Source organism: Pituophis catenifer, unplaced genomic scaffold (genome assembly GCF_029215685.1).
Source record: "Pituophis catenifer annectens isolate HBS135680 unplaced genomic scaffold, rPitCat1.0.hap2 SCAF_8, whole genome shotgun sequence".
In the NCBI taxonomy this organism is placed as follows: domain Eukaryota; kingdom Metazoa; phylum Chordata; class Lepidosauria; order Squamata; family Colubridae; genus Pituophis; species Pituophis catenifer.
The window spans coordinates 56,687,551-56,709,665 of NW_027256888.1; the positions used below are offsets into that span (position 1 = coordinate 56,687,551).

Sequence of the window (22,115 nt, forward strand, 5' to 3'; positions counted from 1 at the left end):
TAGTTGTTTGAGCAGTGTATAAGCTACTATACAGTATATATAAAATACATTAACTATGGGCCAGTCTGAAAGCCATAGCTCTCTAACAGGAATCTATGATTGTGATATAAAATTAATCATATTTCCTTCAATACGTCATTAATTATAGACTTACGGTATCTTCTGTCAGGTTCTGTACTGAAAAAAGATTCCCACGTGTCAGATCCCCTCCTGAATCTACTTCTTGTTTTTGTTTACCAAATATTTCCTCCTATTTCATCTACCCACCCCAGGTATAATAGCTTGTAATGGTCTAACTATGTGCATATTTGTAATTATACATCTAAAATGTGTCCCAGGATCATATGGCCAGGAGCTAGAAGATATCAAGCAGAATATAGAAAAGAATTTGTTGATCAAGAGAGAGATGAGGTTCAGTGATATGGCAAAAGGTTTTAACCTTCAGCTGTTATACAAAAAACACTTACCTATCTTTTAAAGGAGCAAAACAAAGCAAACTTACCCTAAAACAATGGGCAACAAACTCTTATCTTTCTCAGATATAATGCTGGAGATTATATTTACCATTTTTAAAAAATTACCCTTATTTTAAAATCTGTAGTAACTGCATGCAAATTGATTACTTGTACATATCTTAGTCTTCATGTTCGGCCTAGCCTAAATGGTTTTTAAATTGGGATTTTAAATTTTATGGATTTGGGGGTTTTAAATTGGGTAGCTAGTGATTTAATTCTTTTTAATTATCTTAACTTTTGTATTTGTATGTTTTTTTAATTTTGGCTGTTCACCGCCCTGAGTCCCTTCTGGGAGAAGGGCGGTATACAAGTTAAATTAATAAATAAAATAAATAAATAAATATAGAATACAAGCCTTGACTTGGTTGCTCTGGATTGAACTCTTATGCAACTCTTTTGGTTAGTCCTAGAAATTGTGTTTAAAACGTTGGTTTTTAGAGAAAAGTCAAATGATATTTTACAGGTCACAGGAGATCACATTGTATGTTAATGTGGTATAATAGCTAATTGGGACTTTTCCAACATTTTCCAAGTGATCGTGATGTACATTTTCTTCTCCAACTCTCACTAGCAATACTAGCTATGTTTGGACTGCAAATGGGAGGTGGGATGAGTATATACTTCCAGGATTTCTGATATGCACTAGATCAGTGATGGCTAACCTTTTTGCCATCGCGTGCCAGGAGAGAGGGGGACAGGGGAGGGTCGCGCGCGCACATGCCCACGTGCATGCACATGCAACCCCACCCACCCTGCTCCTGGCACATGATGGCCTGGTAGGCCCGTTTTTCTTTCCTACCTGGTTCCAGATCCTCTCTATGCATCTGGGAAGGGCAAAAACAGCTTTTCCCACTCCCTTGGAGGCCCTACGGAGGCTGAAAGGGCCCATTTCCCAACTCTCGGTGGGACAGGAAGTGACATTTTTTGCTGTCCCCAGCCTCCAGAACCTCTCTAGGAGTTTCTAGGAGCCTCTCTAGGAGTCTCTAGGAGCCTCTCTAGGAGTCTCTGGAGGCTGGTGACAGGAAAAAATGTCACTTCCTGTCCCACTGGGAGTCGGGAAATGGGCCCTTTCAGCCTCCGTAGGGCCTCCAAGGGAGTGGGAAAGGCTGTTTTCGCTCTTCCCAGATGCATAGAGAGGATCTGGAACCAGGTAAGAAAGAAAAACGAGCCTTCCCCACCCACCCCCAGGCCCTCCAGAGGCAGGAAACAGCCTGTTTCCCTACTTCTGGTGGGCCCAGAAGGCCCAAAAATCAGTTGGCCGGTGCACGCATGCGCCCCAGAGCTGAGCTGGCATGCCCACTAATATGGCTCCGCATGCCACCTGTGGCACGCATGCCATAGGTTCGCCATCACGGCACTAGATTGTAGACCTCTCCACTAGAGCAAACGGTAAGAAATCCAGAGATTTTATTCAAGTTTTTTTTTGTTTTTTTTTTGGCCTCTCATGGTGCAGTTATCCCAGAGAAGTTTATTTTTCTACATCGTTTACTTTAGCAATTTCTGTGACTCAGAACCAAGATATATAAGCCTATACTTGTGCCATCATTTACAATAAGGTAGAGCCATCTAGTGGTAACAACCATTCTTCCCTTCTCTTTTCCTCTCCATTTATTTGGCTTTTTTAATCAACAAGAGATAGTCAGGGAACATCATCCAATGTTTTCTGCTGGACTCTCCACTTGAAAATGTAACTAAGATGGGAAAATAAATTGGATTTATTTGCCTTCTCAAATACAGCAGTATTTTAATAACCTTGAAAAGATCTGTAGCACTGAGAGTTTAAGGGTTGAATTTGTAAAGGCTCATTTGTAAAGGCTTATTCGTTCTTGGACAGTGATAGCAAGGGGAAAAATTAAGAGCATGTTTTAAATTACGTTTTCATATTATACAATACCTGTAGTATTATTATAAGTTGCATTAGGAAAAAAGTGAAATGATCTCTGTAGCTTGCACAATCGGGTGCAAGTTCATTTAACGTGTTTACTACCATAGCAACCCAGAGAACCTCTGCTCGTCTTAAGCCTTCCTTCCTACAAAACTAATTTAGAAGCCCTCCCTCCCAATTCTCAGGTTTAGAGAGCACAGAAAGGAAGTAGAAGGAAAGAAAAATGCCATTTCCCCCAGTACTATGGACTTGGTTTTGTCCATGGAAAACTGCTCAGTTGCAATTCAATAATTATAGAACTAATGAACAGACACAAGTAGAACTGTGACCTGAATCTCTATGGCATTTCTGATAGACCATTTACATAAGGAAGCTTCTGCTCAATCTCACAAGAGAAGAGTTTAAATTCCCATTGTTTTCTGAAGGAGCCAAAATAAATACAGGTAGTCTGTATACAAAATAAATACAAAATGTCTGTTGTTAAGCGAGACATTTGTTAAGTGAGTTTTGCTCCTATTTTACGACTTTTCTTGCCACCGTTGTTAAGTGAATCACTGCAGCTGAAAAGCTAGTAATCTGGTTGTTAAGTGAATCTGGCTTCCCCATTGACTTTGCTCGTCAGAAGGTCAGAAAAGGGTGATCCCATGACCCTGGGACACAGCAGCAGTCATAAATATGAACCGGTTGCCTAACATCTAGATTTTGATCGCACGATCATCATGGGCATGCCGCAAAGGTCATAACTATGAAAAAAGGTCATATGTCACTTTTTTTACTGCCGTTGTAACTTCAGCGGTCAACTGTTGTAAGTCGAGTACTACCTGTATAGGCTGTGCTTTTGAGGAATATATACTTTTTTTTAATTAGAAGCGAGCGAGATATCAAGGAATAAAGGGAAGAGGAAGATGTAACATTTTTGCAATTATGGATCTACTAACAGTGTCACTTTTAGGAACTGGGAATTATAAGTACCTTGGGTTGGTGTTACAGTCTTTCTCTTCTTTTAAAGCAGGCAAATAATCACTTTCTGCTGTGAAAAGACAACAATCTATTAGCCTTGAGAATTGGCAAGACAGCAATTCAGTTGGAATAGCAATGTCTAATACTATTTGTAAAAAAATATTATGTTTTATTAAAAATGTCAGGAGCAATAATTGCCTTTGTTTCATTTATCGCAAGGCATTCTCTGCGCATTATATATAAATGGCTCTCCGCTCTAGCATTTTGCTTTTGCCAACCGGCTAAAAATAAAATGGATAATAATAAACTGTCCATTGTATTATTGTAAACAAACAAACAAACAAACAAATATCAAATCACTAGCAAGTACTATCACATATAATGACTAGAATTCCATCTTTTGCCACCTAGTTGAAGATCAGGCTTACTGTCATTCATATTGTTTGACAAGTGATCGTGTTGCAAACCACAGATAAGTGACATTACATTCTATGTGGTGTAGAGGTATATAATATAACCTACCTTACCCTAATGAAAGCTCTCAGCCTTTATAAAATCAGACCCTTTTGTTATTTTGGTAAAAAACTACATACCCTCCTTTTATGTCCCATGCCATATGTGCAGATATTTTGTGGTTTTCCAAAACGATTTACCTAGTAGGAGTATCTACCAGTTTGCTTATATAAGGCCTGTTTAGGTGTACACAATGTAATTGTGTGTTCCATGGGATTTTCTCTGAAGAGACTTGAAAGTTTTGGAGAGGAAAAATACCATTAAAAATATATGCAGTATCGGAAAATTGAATACATTTACTACTGTTGCTCTATAGTAGTGGTGGCTAACCTTTTTGCCATCACGTGCCAAAAGCGAGGTTGGCGCGGGGGCGTAGGGTGTCGCGTGTGCCCACACCCGTAATTCAGTACAGGGGCCCCCCACGCATGCGCGTGTGACACCCCTGCACTCCCCCCGCTTTTGGCACACAATGGCACGGTGGGCCTGGTAGGCCCTTTTTTTGCTCTCCCCAGGCTCCAGAGCCTCTCTAGGAGCCTGGGGAGGGCGAAAATGGCCTTCCCCACCTGCCCGGAAGCCCTCCGGAGGCAAGAAACAGCCTGTTTCCCTACTTCTGGTGGGCCCAGAAGGCCCGAAAATCAGCTGGCTGGCACGTGCATGCCCGCTGGAGCTGAGCTCATGTGCCCACCGATATGGCTCTGCGTGTCACCTGTGGCATGTGTGCCATAGGTTCACCATTACAGCTCTATAGCATGCAACTTGAGAAGTCTGGTCTCAGAACTCCTTTGCAAGTTATCATCAAATTACAAATTGAAATAATGCCAAAGGGAGAAATGATTAAACATATGTGAAATATTAAATTAAACTATATATATAATTAATTGAATTTAAATTCAGTCCAATTCACTTAGGTCCTGATGTGGCATTCAGATTAAGTATGTCCTTAATTCCAATTCAAATTAACTATGTCCTTAGTACCAATATGACTGTGCAACTGAAAATGCTACAACTCCCTCCCAAATTTATGGAAATTCTTAGTAATTCAGTCTTCAAGTAGATCTATGCTTTATAAAGCTTCATGAAACAGGAAGGTAAACAAAGTGAGTAACTTTATTAAAATAATTATTCCTGTTCTGGCTCAGAGTTAGAATATGAGATGCCAGTTTTATGAATGCTGTACAAACAAATGAAGAATTAGACTGTTTCTGCAAACTGAAGCTTAATTTTCATACAGCTTAATCAAGACCTGTGATTATGCCTTCCTCAAGCCTGATTTATCATAAAATCATTTCAGTATTTGTTGGACAAACATGGCTGGACATATGATCATAAAAAAAGAACAAATATTCACTTAAATTAATGGGCTGGCACATTTTTTAGTCAGGGCATGGAATTGATCTATGTTAGTTACTAGAGAAAGAGATTTATAAAGCTTAGACATTTCCACTCTTAGTTGGAGGAAATTGCATATATACAACTTTTGTTATATCTGCAGATTACATGGGTATCTGCTACAAATGGGTCATATTGATAACAATAATACACATTTTAATAATCCATTAATATCCTGCCTCCATTGCTTTCTCTTATGCAAATAAATACATAAATTCCTACTGTGCAAAGGAACACATTCAATGATCTGCAAGTAGAGCATATATTCAGTCCTACTATAAGGAAAGAGTGAAAGCAATCAAAATCTGGCCATTGAGTAGAAGATAACTTTTGTGCAAAGTAACAAGGGATAGGTTTTATATGGACTGTACTTTCCAGTGTAAATGTTGTTGCACAACTTGTATATGAATTGTACCTGACATGTGCCAGGTACAAGGTTTCCTCCTTACATGGCTGGTCTTTTTACACTTATTGTAAACTAGATTCTTGGTGTGCAGGGTTTTAACAATTGAACTAAAACTCATAGCTATCCAGGCCAACCCAACTGGAGTGATGAGTGTTATAATCCAATCTATCAGGAAGGTGCCAGGCTAGAAGGGGGATTCTAAACCTCTGTTTTGTTTGTTTTCTTACTCTTTTTTTAGAAATGTAAAGATTTCTATGGCTTCCCATCTTAGAGCGTAACTCTGCGTGGCTGACAATAACAATAAAACCACAAACGTAGCAAAAACCATAAAAACAAAACTAAATACTAAATCCTAAGCTCCAATCATCCTCCTGGGATCAGAATGGGATGACGTGCCATGGCCAAGTCGCCACAGTTAACTCACTGTAGGACAACTTCACAATTCTATTTAATCATTTAAAGTAAGGAAAAATTATTTTAATTTTTGCCATTTACATTTCATTCTGCCCCTCCACTTGCATCCTTCTTTAATGATTCTATTCTACCATTTCTTTAATATTAGTGTAACTCTTGTCCCACAGTGAGTTTTCCTGTGGCAAGTTGGCTGTGGTGAGTTGTCCCGCATCAATCTGGCCAAGACAAGTTGGCCATGGTGAGTTAGCCATGGTGAGTTGGTTGTGGCAATTTGACCATGGCGAAGTGGCTGTAGGGAATTGCCCTAACAAACCATCCAATACTCAGCCAAGGATGCCTACACATATTTCTCTCCTTTTCTGATTTATTCTGTCGTTTTTCTCTAAGAGCCAAATATTGTTAAAGTCCTTCTTAGACAAACAGCTTGATCCTACATTCCCCCTGCCAAGCAGCTTGATTTAATCCAGCAAAAAAGACAACCATGCATAGTGATTAAAATAAAAAAGCCAAGAAAGCCATCTTAAATATAATTGTATAATGCAGTTTTTGCTTCCAGACTGGACTAGGAAGGAAATTATGAAGGGGGGGAAAAAATCTTCCATTCCAGATGATGGCAGTTAGGTGGTCAATCTAAAAGATCTACACAAATGGTCCAATGTGGTCATTGCCTACTTTGTAGAATTATCCCAAAGAGAGAACTGAAGAAAAAGCTCTAGAAGTTGTAAATCAGTTGTAAAGTATATTATAAATTCATGCCTTTAACATTAAAATCCTGCTAATTTCAACAAACACCTGACATTTTAAAATATCACAAACATATGTTCAGAATAAAATATTCTTTATGTAAAGGACACCTTTTTCTATTAGCTCTTCTTTAAAAATTAAGGTTCTTAAAATATAGAGCATGTCTTTCTGCTCTCATTTTATGATGTGTTATTATCTACAACTGTTTAAAATATTTATCAATGTCAGAGACAGATATATCAGGGAAGACAAAAGTCGTAAGTCAGATAGGGATAAATACATACCATTTTTTTTCAAGCTGTTCATCCATTTATCCAATTCTTCCATCTCAATTTCCATTACAGAAGGCGTATCTTCCTCAAAAATAGGACTTAATTAAAAAAAAAAAAAAAAAACAAAGATTTTGGAGCCAAAAATTTAGAATTGCTTTTCTTAGTTTTCCGAAAAAATTGTTTATATTGGGCACATGCTCAAGGATAGCTAAGTGTCTACCAACTGGGGGCTTTAGTTTGAAAAAAATAAATATTATTCATTAGATTACATTGCAGTTGAATTAGCAACAGCAAAGCGTAGATATGGTAAGACAGGTACAGTAGATGTGCACATGCAAAAAAGCTAGAAGATTTGGGGTACAAACGCATACACTGATTCAGAGGATTATAAAGATTAATGCTGAACAACTGAAACAGAACTTTTGCTCTTGAGACTAATGGTTAAGCAGTTGGGGAAAAATCATGGAATGTTGTTTTTATATATGATAACCACAATGAGGTTATTGTACATGCAAAGATGGGAAGCTTTGGCAGTACCTACAGTGGAGAAATAGTTGGTGAAGATGATAGAACTTGCTGAGATGGTGAAATTGACCTGTTTGATTAGAGAAAAGTCAATGCAGATAGTCCTTGACTTATGATCATGAGCCCAGAATTATGGTCATAAGGCAGCCATTAAACAGGTCATCACATTACCATGCCTGATTGTACAATCTTTTTTTTTTTTTTGCAGAGGTTGTTAAATTAATGCTGTGGTCATTAAGTGAATACAACAGCTGTTAATAAATGCAGAAGTTGTTAAACAAACATTTAAACAAACTATTGCAGCAGTGGTGAAATTGTCCGCGCATTGCCACTGGTTCACTGCCCGCGCATACCGAGCATGCACGTATGCATACTGCGCCAAACACGCACTTTTCGCAGAAAAATAAGGCTTAACAAAGTAAGTAGAACAGCAAGGGGGGAACAGCTGTGCCGATTTGCTAGAAAGCAGGATTTCCTGCTTTCTAGTGAATATAAATCGTGTGGCACAGCTGATTGTCAAAAATACCGGTTTGGACGAACCGGTATTTATCACTACCGGTTCACATGAACCGGTGCAAACCGGTAGCATTTCACCCAGTGGTGAAATCTAAAATTTGTTACTACCGGTTCTGTGGGCGTGGCATGGTGGTGGTGGGGGTAATGTGACTGGGAGGGCGTGGCTATTTTTTTTTTTACTTTTAAAACCATTTTTTCTACAACCTCTTCGGCGAAGAGGTTGTAAAAAAATGCTTTCAAAAGGCTCTGACGATCCCAGCTGAGTTGCCTGATCGGCAGAGGCTTTTTCAAAAAGCCTCTGCCGATCAGGCAACTCAGCTGGGATTGTCAGAGGCATTTAAAAGAAAAAAAGGGTTTTTTTTCTTTTAAATGCCTCTGACGATCCCAGCTGAGCCGCACGATCATCAGAGGCTTTTTTTTTTACTTTTAAAAGCATTTTTTGGCTGAAGAGGTTGTAGAAAAAATGCTTTTAAAAGTAAAAAAAAAAGCCTCTGATGATTGTGCGGCTCAGCTGGATATTGGGGGTGGGGGGGCAGGGATTTTTGCTACTGGTTCTCCGAACCACCTGCCTCCATCGCTACCGGATTGGGCGATCCGGTCCGAACCAGGAGCATTTCACCCCTGATTTCACCCCTGTATTGCAGATTGTAATGTATAAACATCTTTATTCTGTTGCTGGGTGGATAGATTGATAATTTCTAACATTCCTAAACTGCTAGCTAAAACTGTCTTGGCTCTCCAGCCCACAATAGAATAGGACTGTGTAAATAGTAACTTGCCTTCTGATAAAAGAGAGAGTTTGTTAGTGTTAATTGGCAACTGTTTTGTCTCTTTGTAAACTCTAAGCAACCTTGTGGCATTTTCCTTCACTAACATCTTAAATTTTAAGCCCTCTTCTTCGTCAGAGCTCATTTAAATGTGGCGTTATGGATGCAAATATGTGATATGTTTAACTTCATGTAAATGATTTCCTATGCAAAGGGGAAGATACTTTTGTCCTGTCCAATCAACTTTTCTTTTGTAATCTCCTTTAATGTCTTAATTATAAAAGGGAATGTAAGATGAGTCTCAAGGTTCCCTCTTTAAATGAGAGGAATTCTTTTTATCAGAACGTTCTGAATTCATCATAATAAAATGATCTTCCTGCCTCAGCCTGCTTTATTGAATCTATGCATGCCGAGGCACAAGCCTAGGGCCAGATTTGGCTTCTATGGATTTTTTTTTTTTCTGGAAACCAGAACTAAACACCAGAACCTGGCAAAATATGCAGAAAAACAGTTATATGACTGCAGGATGCTGCAACTGCCATCAGTATGAACTGGTTGCCAAGCACCCAAAATGCAACCACATCATTGCAAAGTGTAGGTATGTATGCGTGTGTCGCCATCAGAATTCCACAATGGGTCATAAGTAGCTCTGGAGAAGTCCATCATTTCTTCAAACAGTCGCTAAGTGACTGGTCATTAAGCAAGGACTATCTGTGTTTGTATTTATTGTTGACTGGAAAAAATTAAGGATTTTTTTTTTTTGCATAAAAAAGTAAAAATATGAATTTGTGACCTATGGTTCCGATGATTAGATAGGACAGATTATAGAAAGAAAAGAGTCATGATGTAACTTTAGAGCAGAGGTGGAGAATTATGTCCCCTTTATGACTTTGTGGACTTCAACACCCAGAATTCCTGTGCCAGCTTTAAAATATAAATAACAAGTGACAAGAAGCAGACCTATAAATTTCTTACCTTTTACCATTTTCACTTCCTAGCTCATCTGAGGAAAAAAAAAAAGAGATGTGCTTAATCCAGCTGAATGGGAATCACTGGAACTAAATCCAGCACATTAGAAGACCAAAGATTGGGAAAGGCTACTGCATGCAAACTATCCAACAATGTTACTAGTGAAGAAACTTTAAAATAACCTACAGCACATTTCTGCAGCAGAAGAAATATCCCTATAAGAACTTGTCTGCAACTTTGATTTAAAAAAAAACGAATACAGAATAAGACCTAAGGCCAGTGGTGGGTTTCAAATTTTTTTACTACCGGTTCTGTTGGCGTGGCTTGGTGGGCGTGGCATGGCTTGGTGCAACCACATCACAAATGACACCATTCGACAACATTTTGGTGTGGCACCAATTATAGAGAAGATGAGAGAAGGCTGGCTCCGCAGCACCTTCCACCGTTGCCAAGATTGCCAGTTGCGGGTTTCAAAATTTTTTACTACTGATTCTGTGGGTGTGGCATGGTGGCCGTGGCATGGCTTGGTGGGCATGGCTTGGTGGGTGTGGCAGGGGAAGGATACTGTAAAATCTCCATTCTCTCCCCGCTCCAGGGGAAGGTTACTGCAAAATCCCCATTTCCTCCTAATCAGCTGGGACTTGGGAGGTAGAGAATAGATGGGGGCAGGGCCAGTCAGAATTTTTCTCCGGTTCTCCGAACTACTCAAATTTTCTGCTACCGGTTCTCCAGAACTGGTCAGAACCTGCTGAAACCCACCTCTGCCTAAGGCCTTTCCCTTGCTCTTAGAAAAATAGTAACAACAGGCCTGCTTCAACAACAGGCAACGTCCCCTGCCTATGATAGCCCTTAACCTATTTTCTTGCACTCCTTAGTGCCAAGGCGATGATCACATAGATACTATGAGAGTGCACTGCAAGGAATGGACAGGTTCTCCATCACTTTTCTTTTTTCAAGTTAAGTCCAAAATGCATTATTTGTGTTTCAGCAAATATGCTAATATGTGCCTTCATTCTGCTCTTGGGGACTCCCCAATGAGTAGCTAAGAAATAAGATTCTACTTGACTCAGCTCACCTTTGTATTTGTCTGCTCAAGGAATTGCCTTATGCCAGTGATGGCAAACTTTTTTGGCACCAAATGCCGAAAAGGGAGTGTGCGCTCATCTGGGCCACAACCCAGAAGAGGAACTGCCAATGGCGCATGTGCGCACCCGAAAATGAACTTCCGGTTTCTGGTACGCGCATGCACCCCGATCAGCTGGACTTCTGGGCTTCTGGTGCGCATGTGCTCGCGATGATCAGCTGGCCCACGCGCATGCTCACACAGGAAAATGGAAGACCAGTTCTTCCAGTTTCTGGTGCTGCCACTCGCAAAAGGCCAGCTGATCGCACCAGAAACCCGGAAGAGAAATAGGTGATGCCGCACATGCCATTACGGCATGCCATCATGGCCTTATGCCATGCTTCTCAGAGAAGTTAGGCGTGCTATTCCTCACCAAAAGCATATTGGTTGGAAATTGGGGGATTACAGCCCTGCCACATTTGCATACCCTTGGGTATGCAAATATTAGATGTACTAAGAAGTAAACTAGTAAGAAAGTGAAGAGGGTGGTAGGGGGGAGGGAGGGGGAGAGAGAGAGAGAAAGAGATTTTAATCCCAGGTAAAAATTAATAGCTGAAGTAAATTGGATGACTTTGATATACAGATGAAAGAATAGAAGATTAGAAAAGAAGCTCTCTGTCTTATTTTGTTAGGATCCATAACTACCCAGATTTTATTGGAAAGGCAGGTCATGGGTATCCCAAAGAAAAGTGAGGATGGAGCATTGATTAATAACTTGTTCAGAGATTCTATTCTACATATAACATTTGTGAAGTGACAGCCATAGAGGGCACTTTATCAACAATAAGAGAGGAAAGCAAAGAAAAATAAAAAAAACTTTTGTTTGTGATCCGTTACTAAAATTTTGGGCAGCGTGGGATTATTGGTAAACCTGTTCTATCATAGAACTAAATGAGGCTGGTACCCATTAGCAGAGATATTTGCTCTAGATAGATGTGGTTTCATATGTTTTGCATTACCATAAAATAGTTCATTCAGGTTTTTTTTTTCTTCCTGTATAACTCAAACTTCAATGATAACACATCAAACTTGTTTATACTTGAAACAAGGATTTTTACACAATTGCTGACTAATCTTAGAGAGCTTTAAAAGACATAAATCTAATTGGGACATTACTTTTACAGCATGAATGCTATTTTGTCCCACATGACCCTTATTTCTCTATCCAGGTGATATTAATATTTACCTTCTTGGCTTTGTTTCCGTTTGCGACGTCTTACAATAAAGATTACCAGGATAATCAAGAGGACTAGGAGCAGCACTACAGCAACTCCAATTATCACAGTAGTAGTTAAAATGGATTCATTCCCATTTGTTTCTTTGGGAGAAGTACTTTCTGTTATAGTATTCTCAGTTTCAGTTGGTGTTGTGGCATTTTGCTCTTCTGATTTATTAACCGAAATTGAAAATAAAACAGAACTAATAGATTCTACTGTGCTGGGCACAGTCGATGATATGCCATCACCAGAATGTTCATTATCTGCCATTGTAGTTACGGACTCTACAAAAAAGGAAAAACATAACCAATATTATTAATCTATTAATACTATTATGAATATTTATCTTTCAATCTCTAACATTCTGACAAAATAAGGATGAGCACCATATAACTGTTCAAGAACTGCTATTGATAATTAAATTATCATATTGTTGGGGTTTCTCTTGCAACTATCTTCCCTCTGATTGTGTAATGATTCATACTTCCTCTTTCGATTGATATTCATTTTCACCAAGTTTGGTCAAGGCTCAAAGGGTAAACTTTAAGGTAATAATCTTCATGTAGGATTGTAGCTGAATGTTCTTTTTGCAAATAACTACAAAGCATTCATGAAAATGAAATTAAAACCAAATTGTACAAAAATTAGTAGACGGTGACAAAAAGTTGAATTAAAAGACTAGCAGGAAAATTACTGGAAGTTTTTCAGTTAAGTACATAACAGGCATTTTTCATGTTTCTTTTTGAAGTTTAATTTAGCATTTGAGTATAATTGCATTATTTGCTTTTTCACTCAAGTGATTTTCATATTTTTCACCCAAAGTAAGCATTTGCATTCCGCTTAGATATCTTGCAAGAAATCCTTGCCACATCAGTTTACTTCCAATCCATTTTCAACCAAGAGTATTTTAAGCAATGGAAGAAACTTCCACTATTTCTTATGATCTGCACATCCTACAATAATAAATAATACCCCTTTTGCTCTCTCAAACCTTCTGTGAGAACATAGAGAAGTGGGTATTAATAGGAAAAGCAAATAATGCTTAAGTGATATGCCAAGCCAGTTGTTGTAGGTACCTGATTTATTTCTACACAAACCCCTATTCTTTCTTGGACATTAGAAACATAAATTTTCAGATAACAAATAGATTTTTATTTATTTATTTATTTATTTATATTTGTCAAGAACGTATTAGATAATTATATAAGTATAAGCATGAATTGAATACATAAAATAGATACAAAGAGAGGAACCATTAGGACAGGGACGGAAGGCACATTGGTGCGCTTATGCACGCCCCTTACAGACCTCTTAGGAATGGGGTGAGGTTGACAGTAGACAGTCTAAGGTTAAAGTTTTGGGGGTTTGGGGAAGAAACCACAGAGTCAGGTAATGCATTCCAGGCATTGACCACTCTGTTGCTGAGGTCATATTTTCTGCAGTCAAGTTTGGAGCGGTTCACTTTAAGTTTGTATCTGTTGTGTGCTTGTTTTAAATAACTAAACTACTGAACAAATCCTTACTCATTTGGTTTTATATGTACTGTGTGGTTCCCTCTGGTTTTTAGTATTGTGTGGTTCCCTCTGGTTTTTGTAAGAATGAACAAATGAAACTTATATACACATGGGTGTGTGTATGTTTGTATTTCTATATGTACACATGCAAATACAGATGGTTTCTGAAATAACTGCAATTAGTCAGGAAAAAACAGACTTTCTAATTCATAGCAAAAAGTTTATTGCTAACAAAATTCTGGATGTGGAGCTGTAAAAAAAAGAGAAATCAATGAAAAAAAAACCTTTTACAAAAGATATTCCGATTTATTAATCAATAATATGCCATGATAATAAATCCATTCTCTCCAAGTATTGAATTCAAAATGCATTCTGAAAGCTTGATATTATCGTTGGTGAGAAGTAAATATTTGTTCTTGTCTTCAACAGCAACACATACTTCAGACACTTTGCAAATTAATTGCTCCCAAAATAACTTCAGTCTGAGCTCTGTCACTCTCCCATCTATGCCAGATGCTTAGGGAAAGATGGGGAAGAGAGCTAAAAGTACGCAACAGTTGATTGCTGCAACATACCAATATTATGGTTAAAGATCTTCTGACTACATGATTGGATAACTTTATCCATCTTTGCTTGACACAGAAATCAGCATATCAAATGAATTCACTGAGTGAATTAAAACCCTTATAATTATAAAGAAAACTTATATAAAATGTTTTATAAATGGCATTCACCACCTGCTAGGTTAGCTAAAATGTTTAAAAATATGTCTAGCAAATGTTGGAAATGTAAGGAAAAAATGGGCACATTTTATCATATGTGGTAGACTTGTGTTAAAGCAAAAAAAATTTTGGGCAAAGGTGGCTAGAAAAGATGATAGGTAAACATGTAGATTTTAAACCTGAACTCTTTTTATTAGGTATAATATCAGAAAAACTAGATAAGAAAAGTATGTATTTAATATTACATAAAAACAATGAGGATTATATTTGCACAATATTGGAAAAATGAAGAAACACCGCAAGATTAAGAGATAATCAAGAAGATATTAGATTGTGCAGAAATGGATAGATTGACATTGAAAATTAAGCAGAAAGAAGACACAGAATGCTATCAAATATGGAATCTATTTTATCAGTGGTTGGAAAAAAGGGGTGGAGATTAGGAATGTAATCAGTATTGTTAAGCAAATTAAATACCCAGACAACACGATGTTTATTAAGTCCTAAGAAATATAATTAATAGAAAATTAATAAAATTTATTTTTTAAAAACCATTACAATTACATTGGCCAATTTATTGGAATTCACCCCATGTGATCAATAAAATCCAACTATATGAATATTGTATGTTCTCCAGAGAAAACTCTACCTAGCCAATTCATAAGTTGTTTTGCAAAGTGGGCATTTTTAAAAGTCATGTCATTCTGAAGAAAATATGTAAAGTCGCGTGTTGGCCAGTTATTTTAGCGAATTCCCACATTCTCTTGCCATTGGCCATCCTAGCTGAAGAAGATGGAGGTCAAACTCTGAAATATGTTTACAGCATTAGGTTGCCTGTTCCTTGTTTAGATTATGAGTAGACAGTCGGCAATTAAGAGCTGCTTGATGTGCCACATTGAGCCTGTGTAGAAGGAAAAACAGATTCAACTAACAGGCTCCTGTCCCTTCTTATCCCAGTCTCATTTAAGGATACTCGCTTGCAGATTGGTCAATCCAGCCTTTCAAAAAGACCTCAGCTGTCATGGTATACATGATGATGACAAGGGGCAAAAGGAAGAAAGACTACCAGACAGTGACAGGGCAATGATTACAGAGTGACTAATGGCAGGTGCAGCAGGCAAGTCTTGGCAATAATGAGACGGGAGATTTCCCAAGCAAAATGTTGACCAAACCTTTATTAAAGTTAAATTTATTAAATTAAACAATTAGCAACTCCAAATCTCAACCAACAAATGCTCAGTCTTACACATCGGCAAAAAAAATCAGAACACAAAATACAGGCTGGGTGGATACGACCTCGTAGACGACCCTCACTCTGCCAAGGACCTTGGAGTACTCATCTCAAATGATCTAAGCGCCAGAGCTCACTGTAACAGCATTGCCAAAAAGACATTAAGACTTGTTAACCTAATCTTGCGTAGCTTCTTCTCCGGTAATATTGAACTGCAAACTAGGGCATACAAAACTTTTGCTAGACCAATTCTTGAATACAGCTCATCTGTCTGGAACCGGCACTGCATATTGGACATTAATACAATTGAATAAGTCCAGAGATATTTCACGAGAAGAGTACTCCACTCCTCTGCTCGCAACAGAATACCTTATGCCACCAGACTTGAAATTTTGGGTTTAGACAACTTAGAACTACATCACCTTCGGTCTGACCTAAGCATAGTACATAAAATTATCTGCTACAACGTCCTACCTGTCAATGACTACTTCAACTTCAATCACAACAATACACAAGCACACAATAGATACAAACTTATGGTCAACCACTCCAAACTTGATTGCAGAAAATACGATTTCAGCAACAGAGTGGTCAATGCCTGGAATGCACTACCTGACTCTGTGGTTTCTTCCCCAAACCCCCAAAACTTTAATCTTAGAGTGCCTATTGTTGACCTCACCCCATTCCTAAGAGGTATGTAAGGGACGTGCATAAGCACATCAGCATGCCTACTGTCCCTGTCCTAATGTCCCCTTTTATTCATATCCATTTCATGTATTTATAATCATTTTTATACTGATACCTGTTATCTAACACATGCTTGACGAAATAAATAAATAATAAATAATAAATAAATAAGTAAAGTCCAGTTACTGGCAAGCTTCTTCATTTTCATTAAATCCTATTCATGCTGGACAGGAAGAATTCTTTTTTCCCCCCTGTGAGTCTGGTGCCATCCCAATCAAATGTATGCCACTTTTTTTCTGTATCCAAGTGATTTCCTTCTACCATTAATGATCATCTGCCTGATGGAGACTGGAGAATGCATTCTTAACAGCAGGAAATGCATGATAGGAGTGAGCAAACATGTTGTGCAATGAGTCCTGGGAGACTGACGAGATGGAGACCAGTGAAGTACATGTTAATGGTATTATGTGTAGATGAAAAAAGTTGTTTGCAAGTGGATACATAAGTGCGTGTTACCCTGTTTTGCAATCTTTGTACTTTTGGAACTAAAAATGTACTTGTATGTAACTTGGCCTTGGGATAGTGGTGATAAAGTGAGCTAAATATATCAATTAATTTTTAATAAAAATAAAACTCCTATTTTCCCCCACATATAAAAGCTTTCCATCTGAAATTAATTATTTACACGGCAAAGCATCCCAGCCTATGAGTTCCCAGCTGCAGTGATTATAAACCAGAAAGGGCCAGATTACAGCATCATCTTGTAGTCTAGGTGGATAAAAACCCTTCTCTCAGCATTCTATGGGTATAAACATTCTAGGTGGATCAACATCTCCTGTCCTTAAAAGGCCATCATTATATAGTTCTTAGAAAAATAAATTAATAGTTGAAGGAGTGATGTGAAAAAGATGCTTACAGCATGGATGTTGGTTGTGCAAAATTCAATCCTATCAGCAACTACTTTTGCGTGAGCTAAAATCCTGACAGTGGACAGTTAGATTCCTCATGGAAGCAAAAGCTCCCAGTTGCAGATAATACTCTTTGCACGCATAGAGATTCTCTTTGTTTATTATCTGGGGTGACTAGAAGTGGGCAGGAGCTATTACTCAGTTCCTTTATATTGGACTGAACCAGTGGTGAGTTGCTACCCGTTCGCCCCGCTTTGAGCGAACTGGTAGCGGCGGGAGACTCCGCCCACCTGCCTGGACGTCATCAAATATGCTCTGCGCATGTAATACACAAGTAGTGCGTGCGCGAGCCAAGTGAGTGCATGCGCACAAGCGAACCAGTAGCAAAGGTAAGTGAAACCCAACACTGGATTGAACCCATCTGAATTGAACACGTGAAACTTGCTGCTCCTCCAGACCAAGTAGAAATTCACAGTATTTTTGCTTAACACACTAAGCCATAAAACCAGATTAATAAATGCATATGCATCTCTATATTACAGTGCTTTAATAAGTTTTTTTTAAATGAAATAAATATTTGTTTCAAGCTCTTTTTTTTTTTTTTTTTTTTGCACAAGGTCAAGTAAATAGTCCATTTTAAAAGACACCCAATATAGATACTTCTCTTCCTCCTTGTTTACCTGCTAAAACAATAAGCTTCATTCTGCTATTCTTTGCATGTTAGGGGGAATTACTTTTGACTTCCTTGCTTGCTTCCTTCCGTGTCTTATTTTAAAGATCTCACAAACCCCAGGACCTAATGGGGAAAAGTAGAGGTGGGGAAGGAAAGGGAGATGTGGGGAAGCTCCAGTTTCCCCCATGAAAAACAATCTTAAACCTGTGGCACTAGGGACTACTTTAAGCCTATTTATCCTGGATCAGCTATACGTGAACTTTATCTCTGCATGAGAAGTGAGGATAGGTGAGGGGTTAGAATTTCAGGCAAAGGGTGGAATCTCAGATGAGGTAGAATGGGAAGAAAGGGAATCTTCTAAATCAGTGGTCCCCAACCCCTGGTCCGCGGACCGGTGCCGGGCCGTGGAGTACCTGGCACCGGGCCGCGCAGCGGCCGGGGGACATGAACGCTGCAGCGCAAAGGCTCCTGGGCCGTGCGCAAAAGCTCCTGGGCCGTGCGCAAAAGCTCCTGGGCCGTGCGCAAAGGCTCCAGGGAAGAGAGCCCCGCGCAGGTACGCACGTGTGGCCCAAAGCCCCCACCCCTGCGCGCGCTCAGCGGGCCACGGTAAAATTATCAAAGGCTGATTGGTCCGCGGCGATAAAAAGGTTGGGGACCACTGTTCTAAATGGTTTGTAACCCAAATGGGTAACCTTCAGGTACACCTCCAATAGTTGTTCAGTTTGATCCAACAGATCAATATATGAAGTGTGTTTCATCATGGAGTGACCCAAACCATGACATTGATCTAATTCAGGGATGTCAAACTGGCGGTCCATGGGCCAGATGCATCACGTGCAGCAGTGGTGGGTTGCTCCCTGTTCACCCTGGTTCGGGTAAACTGGTAGTGGCGGCGGCGGGAGACTCCATCCACCCGCCCAGATGTCATCAAAAACTCTCTGCGCATGCGCAGAAGTACTGCATGCTCACAAAGCAAATGCATGCACCTGCACGCTACCAATAGCAAACCGGTAGCGCTGGGATTTGAAACCCACTACTGATGTGCAGGCAACGCCCATCCCAGCTCCGTGAAGGAGAAAAATATTGCGATACATCACATGACAGCAATGTGTCACCATGAGTTTGACACCCGTGAGCTAATATATTTAAGCAGTTTGATGCAGAGCAATGCAATGGTATTAAACCTTGATAACTTGAAAATTTTGGGCTCTTCTTATCAAGGCTTTTCACACTTCTCTATTCTGATACGACATACTCTTCAGTTTTCATAGAAAGGCATATACATTGTGTCCCTGTTTGCATAAACTATCTTGATTTGTATGTCAAATAATCTTTATCCATTTTAGAACTCGCCTGAGCAAGAATTGCATTTTTTTGTTATTCTTTTGAACGTCCCTTTTTAAAGACTCTCCTTTAACAGTTTAAAAAGTTTACAAGCTTATAGTATCTTTCATAAGAACGTGGTGATAACATGGACAAACATTTATATACTCGGTCTTTATATAGTCACTTGTTTATACTATACCACTTTGCAAGTGCAGAGAATGGAGAGATTCACGTCAGGGGTGGGTTCTACTTACCTTTGCTACCAGTTCGCAATTGGAGCGTGCGCACTTCTGCGCATGCACAGAAGCTTCTGCGCATGCGCAGATCGTCCATAATGATGTCCAGGCGGGTGGGTGGAGCCTCCCACCACTTTTACTACCGGTTCGCAAGAACCAGACCGAACCAAGAGCAACCCACCACTGATTCACATATGATAAAAGCTACTGTGAATGATAATTAAAAGGTGACAAATAAAAAATATCAGATAAGTATTTATGACCTGAATGTTATATTCTTAATTTTAATTAGTTGTGAGTGGCCAATGGGTGGGTGTGAACATCCTGCCTCTTTCCATTCCTCTCTACCTTCCTGCTAAATTAAGAAACAAAATGAATGTGTAAGAATACTGTGATAAGGTGACTAATTCAGCTTTTAAATCTGATTTAAGCTATTTCACAAAAAATGCGTCAGAAAGTTTAGCGCCACCAATTGCTATGATATCATCCCGTCAGAAATTCCGTTCTTGTAACCTTCCAGAACTGCTGTTTCTTACTTACTTACTTACTTACTTTATTTGATTTATATACCGCCCTACTCCCGAAGGACTCAGGGCTGTGAACAGCCAAACAGTAAAAATACATAGATACAAAATTTAAAAACAAAGTAAAATCGAATTAAACAATTTGGCCCAGACAGATTAAAACACCCCAATCATTTAAAAACCGATTAAAATTTGCATAATTAAAAAGAGGGAAAAGATTAGGCCAGGCCTGCCTGGGGGAATAAAAAGGTCTTAAGAGCGCGGCAGAAGATGCGTAGATCCGGGATCCTCCGTATCTCCGGGGGGAGCTCGTTCCAGATAGTAGGTGCCCCCACAGAGAAGGCTGTCCCCCTAGGGGCTGCCAGTTGACATTGTTTGGCCAACGGCATCCAGAGGAGCCCCTCTCTATGAGAGCGTACCGGCCGGTGGGAGGCTATTGGTGGTAGTAGGCGGTCCCGTAGATAACCAGCTCCTAAGCCTAAATTTCAATTTGTACAGTGCAAGAATAGTCCCAACTACAAAATAATTGTCTACATAGCATTAGGGCTACATGCTTCGATACTGCTTTTATTCTAAACAGCAAGCTTAGACGTGCAGAAAGTAACTCAGCAGGTAAGAATGATGACATCTACAGCAGTGAAAGACATGAAGCCGACTGGTATATTTTTTTGTCCTTTGCAGTAAACTTTTAAAGTTTTTTCTTTCTTTCATAACAATTGAGAGGTAAATCTGTAAATATTAGGAAATCAAATGTCTCATCTAATTTAGGCATTTGCTTAATGTAGGTATAGTATATTTAGATAGCCCTTTTATAGATAATTGTTTTAAAATTAAAAGGAAAAGCAAATAATTAAGATTTTAATATAAAAATGTTTGGTCCAGCCTTCCCAACCGTTATGATCTGCACATTTGATTAGATTAGATTACATCATTCTGGCCACAGAAGATGGTGTTTACAGTGTGTTGCTTTGGAAACAATTTAGAAAAACTTGGTTATGTATATAATTCTACATATATGAAATGAAAAGAATTTTTCTAATGGTTTTTATCCGGAACAAAAACACCCAACACATTTTTGTTGTTCTTTGACAGAGTGCCTCTCTGAAAGTTAAATAAACATCTTTTAAGTTATACTATCTTAAATAACACAGCTTCATCTTATATATTATTTCAGGAACTTGATCCTTCCTTACAATTGTATATGTTCTACCGATAATGTTAGTAGATTGTTAGTATTTTGTTTCATTTGCCTCTAAAATATAAAACATTACAATGTTTCCTAGAAATCAACTTAGAAAAAGAAATTACTTATATTTATTAAGAGTGTATTATAATAATAGGAATACAGGCATTATTGTTTAAAAAAACATCCAAGTGAATTAATACCTTAAGCACAGTTAACAATGGGTCAGAAACACAAAATTCATTCACAGATTAACACACCTTGGATTTGTAGTTCAAACTGGATCCATGGGAAAGAAAAGTCAGCGTGCAGTTGGGAAACAACACTGAAAGAAATGGTGCAGGCTTGTGTAGCCTTTGCAGGGACCAGATTTTCTGGGTGTGACACATCAAAAACAGTTCTATAGCCTGGAGCATAATATTGTCTGCATGGTTATTCTTAACAATGCAGAAGGCATGTTCCTACTTACCGTGGAAGTCAAATACTCCACTCAGCAACAGAAAGGACAGCAAGAAGTTGTACTTATACATGTTACTTCTCTAAAGCAGATGTGATACTGCTTTCATTCTTTTGCACATTTCCTGCTTACTGCTTCTGTGGTGGATGTGTAAGATGACTTAGGAAGATGGGCTACGTTCGGTTACTTTTAGGAAGTGATGTAATTCAGTTTAGGCCTATCAAACCAGCAAACAATTGCAAAAGGTTCCTGGAAAAGCACTGATTCAACCGAAAAAAAGTGAACAGTAAAACCTCCCTAGGAGGATGTCTCCGTCCTCTTGTGTCTTCAGAACCTGAATACTATCCAGATCCTGGTATTTAAGACAGAGAAAAAGGGGTAAAAACTTTTTAAAGTGAGACCAATATAATGTGGGTCACTGTGGATATAATACACTAAA

General features: G+C 38.8%; 1 protein-coding gene across 1 annotated transcript; it reads right to left on the reverse strand.

The window, feature by feature from the left end:
• Positions 1-3,362: 3,362 nt before the first annotated feature.
• TMEM154 (transmembrane protein 154) lies at positions 3,363-21,749 on the reverse strand. Its single transcript, XM_070949157.1, has 6 exons — positions 21,689-21,749; positions 12,185-12,499; positions 9,882-9,909; positions 7,640-7,693; positions 7,111-7,196; positions 3,363-3,430 (listed from the first exon to the last, which is right to left on the reverse strand). The coding sequence occupies exons 1-6, from the start codon at positions 21,747-21,749 to the stop codon at positions 3,363-3,365; spliced, it is 612 nt and encodes a 203-aa protein (XP_070805258.1).
• Positions 21,750-22,115: the final 366 nt, after the last annotated feature.

Excerpts from the sequence above, each read along its gene's own strand:
- TMEM154 (XM_070949157.1), bottom strand. The coding sequence starts at position 21,749 with ATGTATAAGTACAACTTCTTGCTGTCCTTTCTGTTGCTGAGTGGAGTA. Across the intron at positions 12,500-21,688 it reads TGGAGTATTTGACTTCCACG|AGTCCGTAACTACAATGGCA; the intron begins GTAAGTAGGAAC and ends CCTTTTTTGTAG. Across the intron at positions 3,431-7,110 it reads GAACAGCTTGAAAAAAAATG|CAGAAAGTGATTATTTGCCT; the intron begins GTATGTATTTAT and ends GTCTTTTCACAG.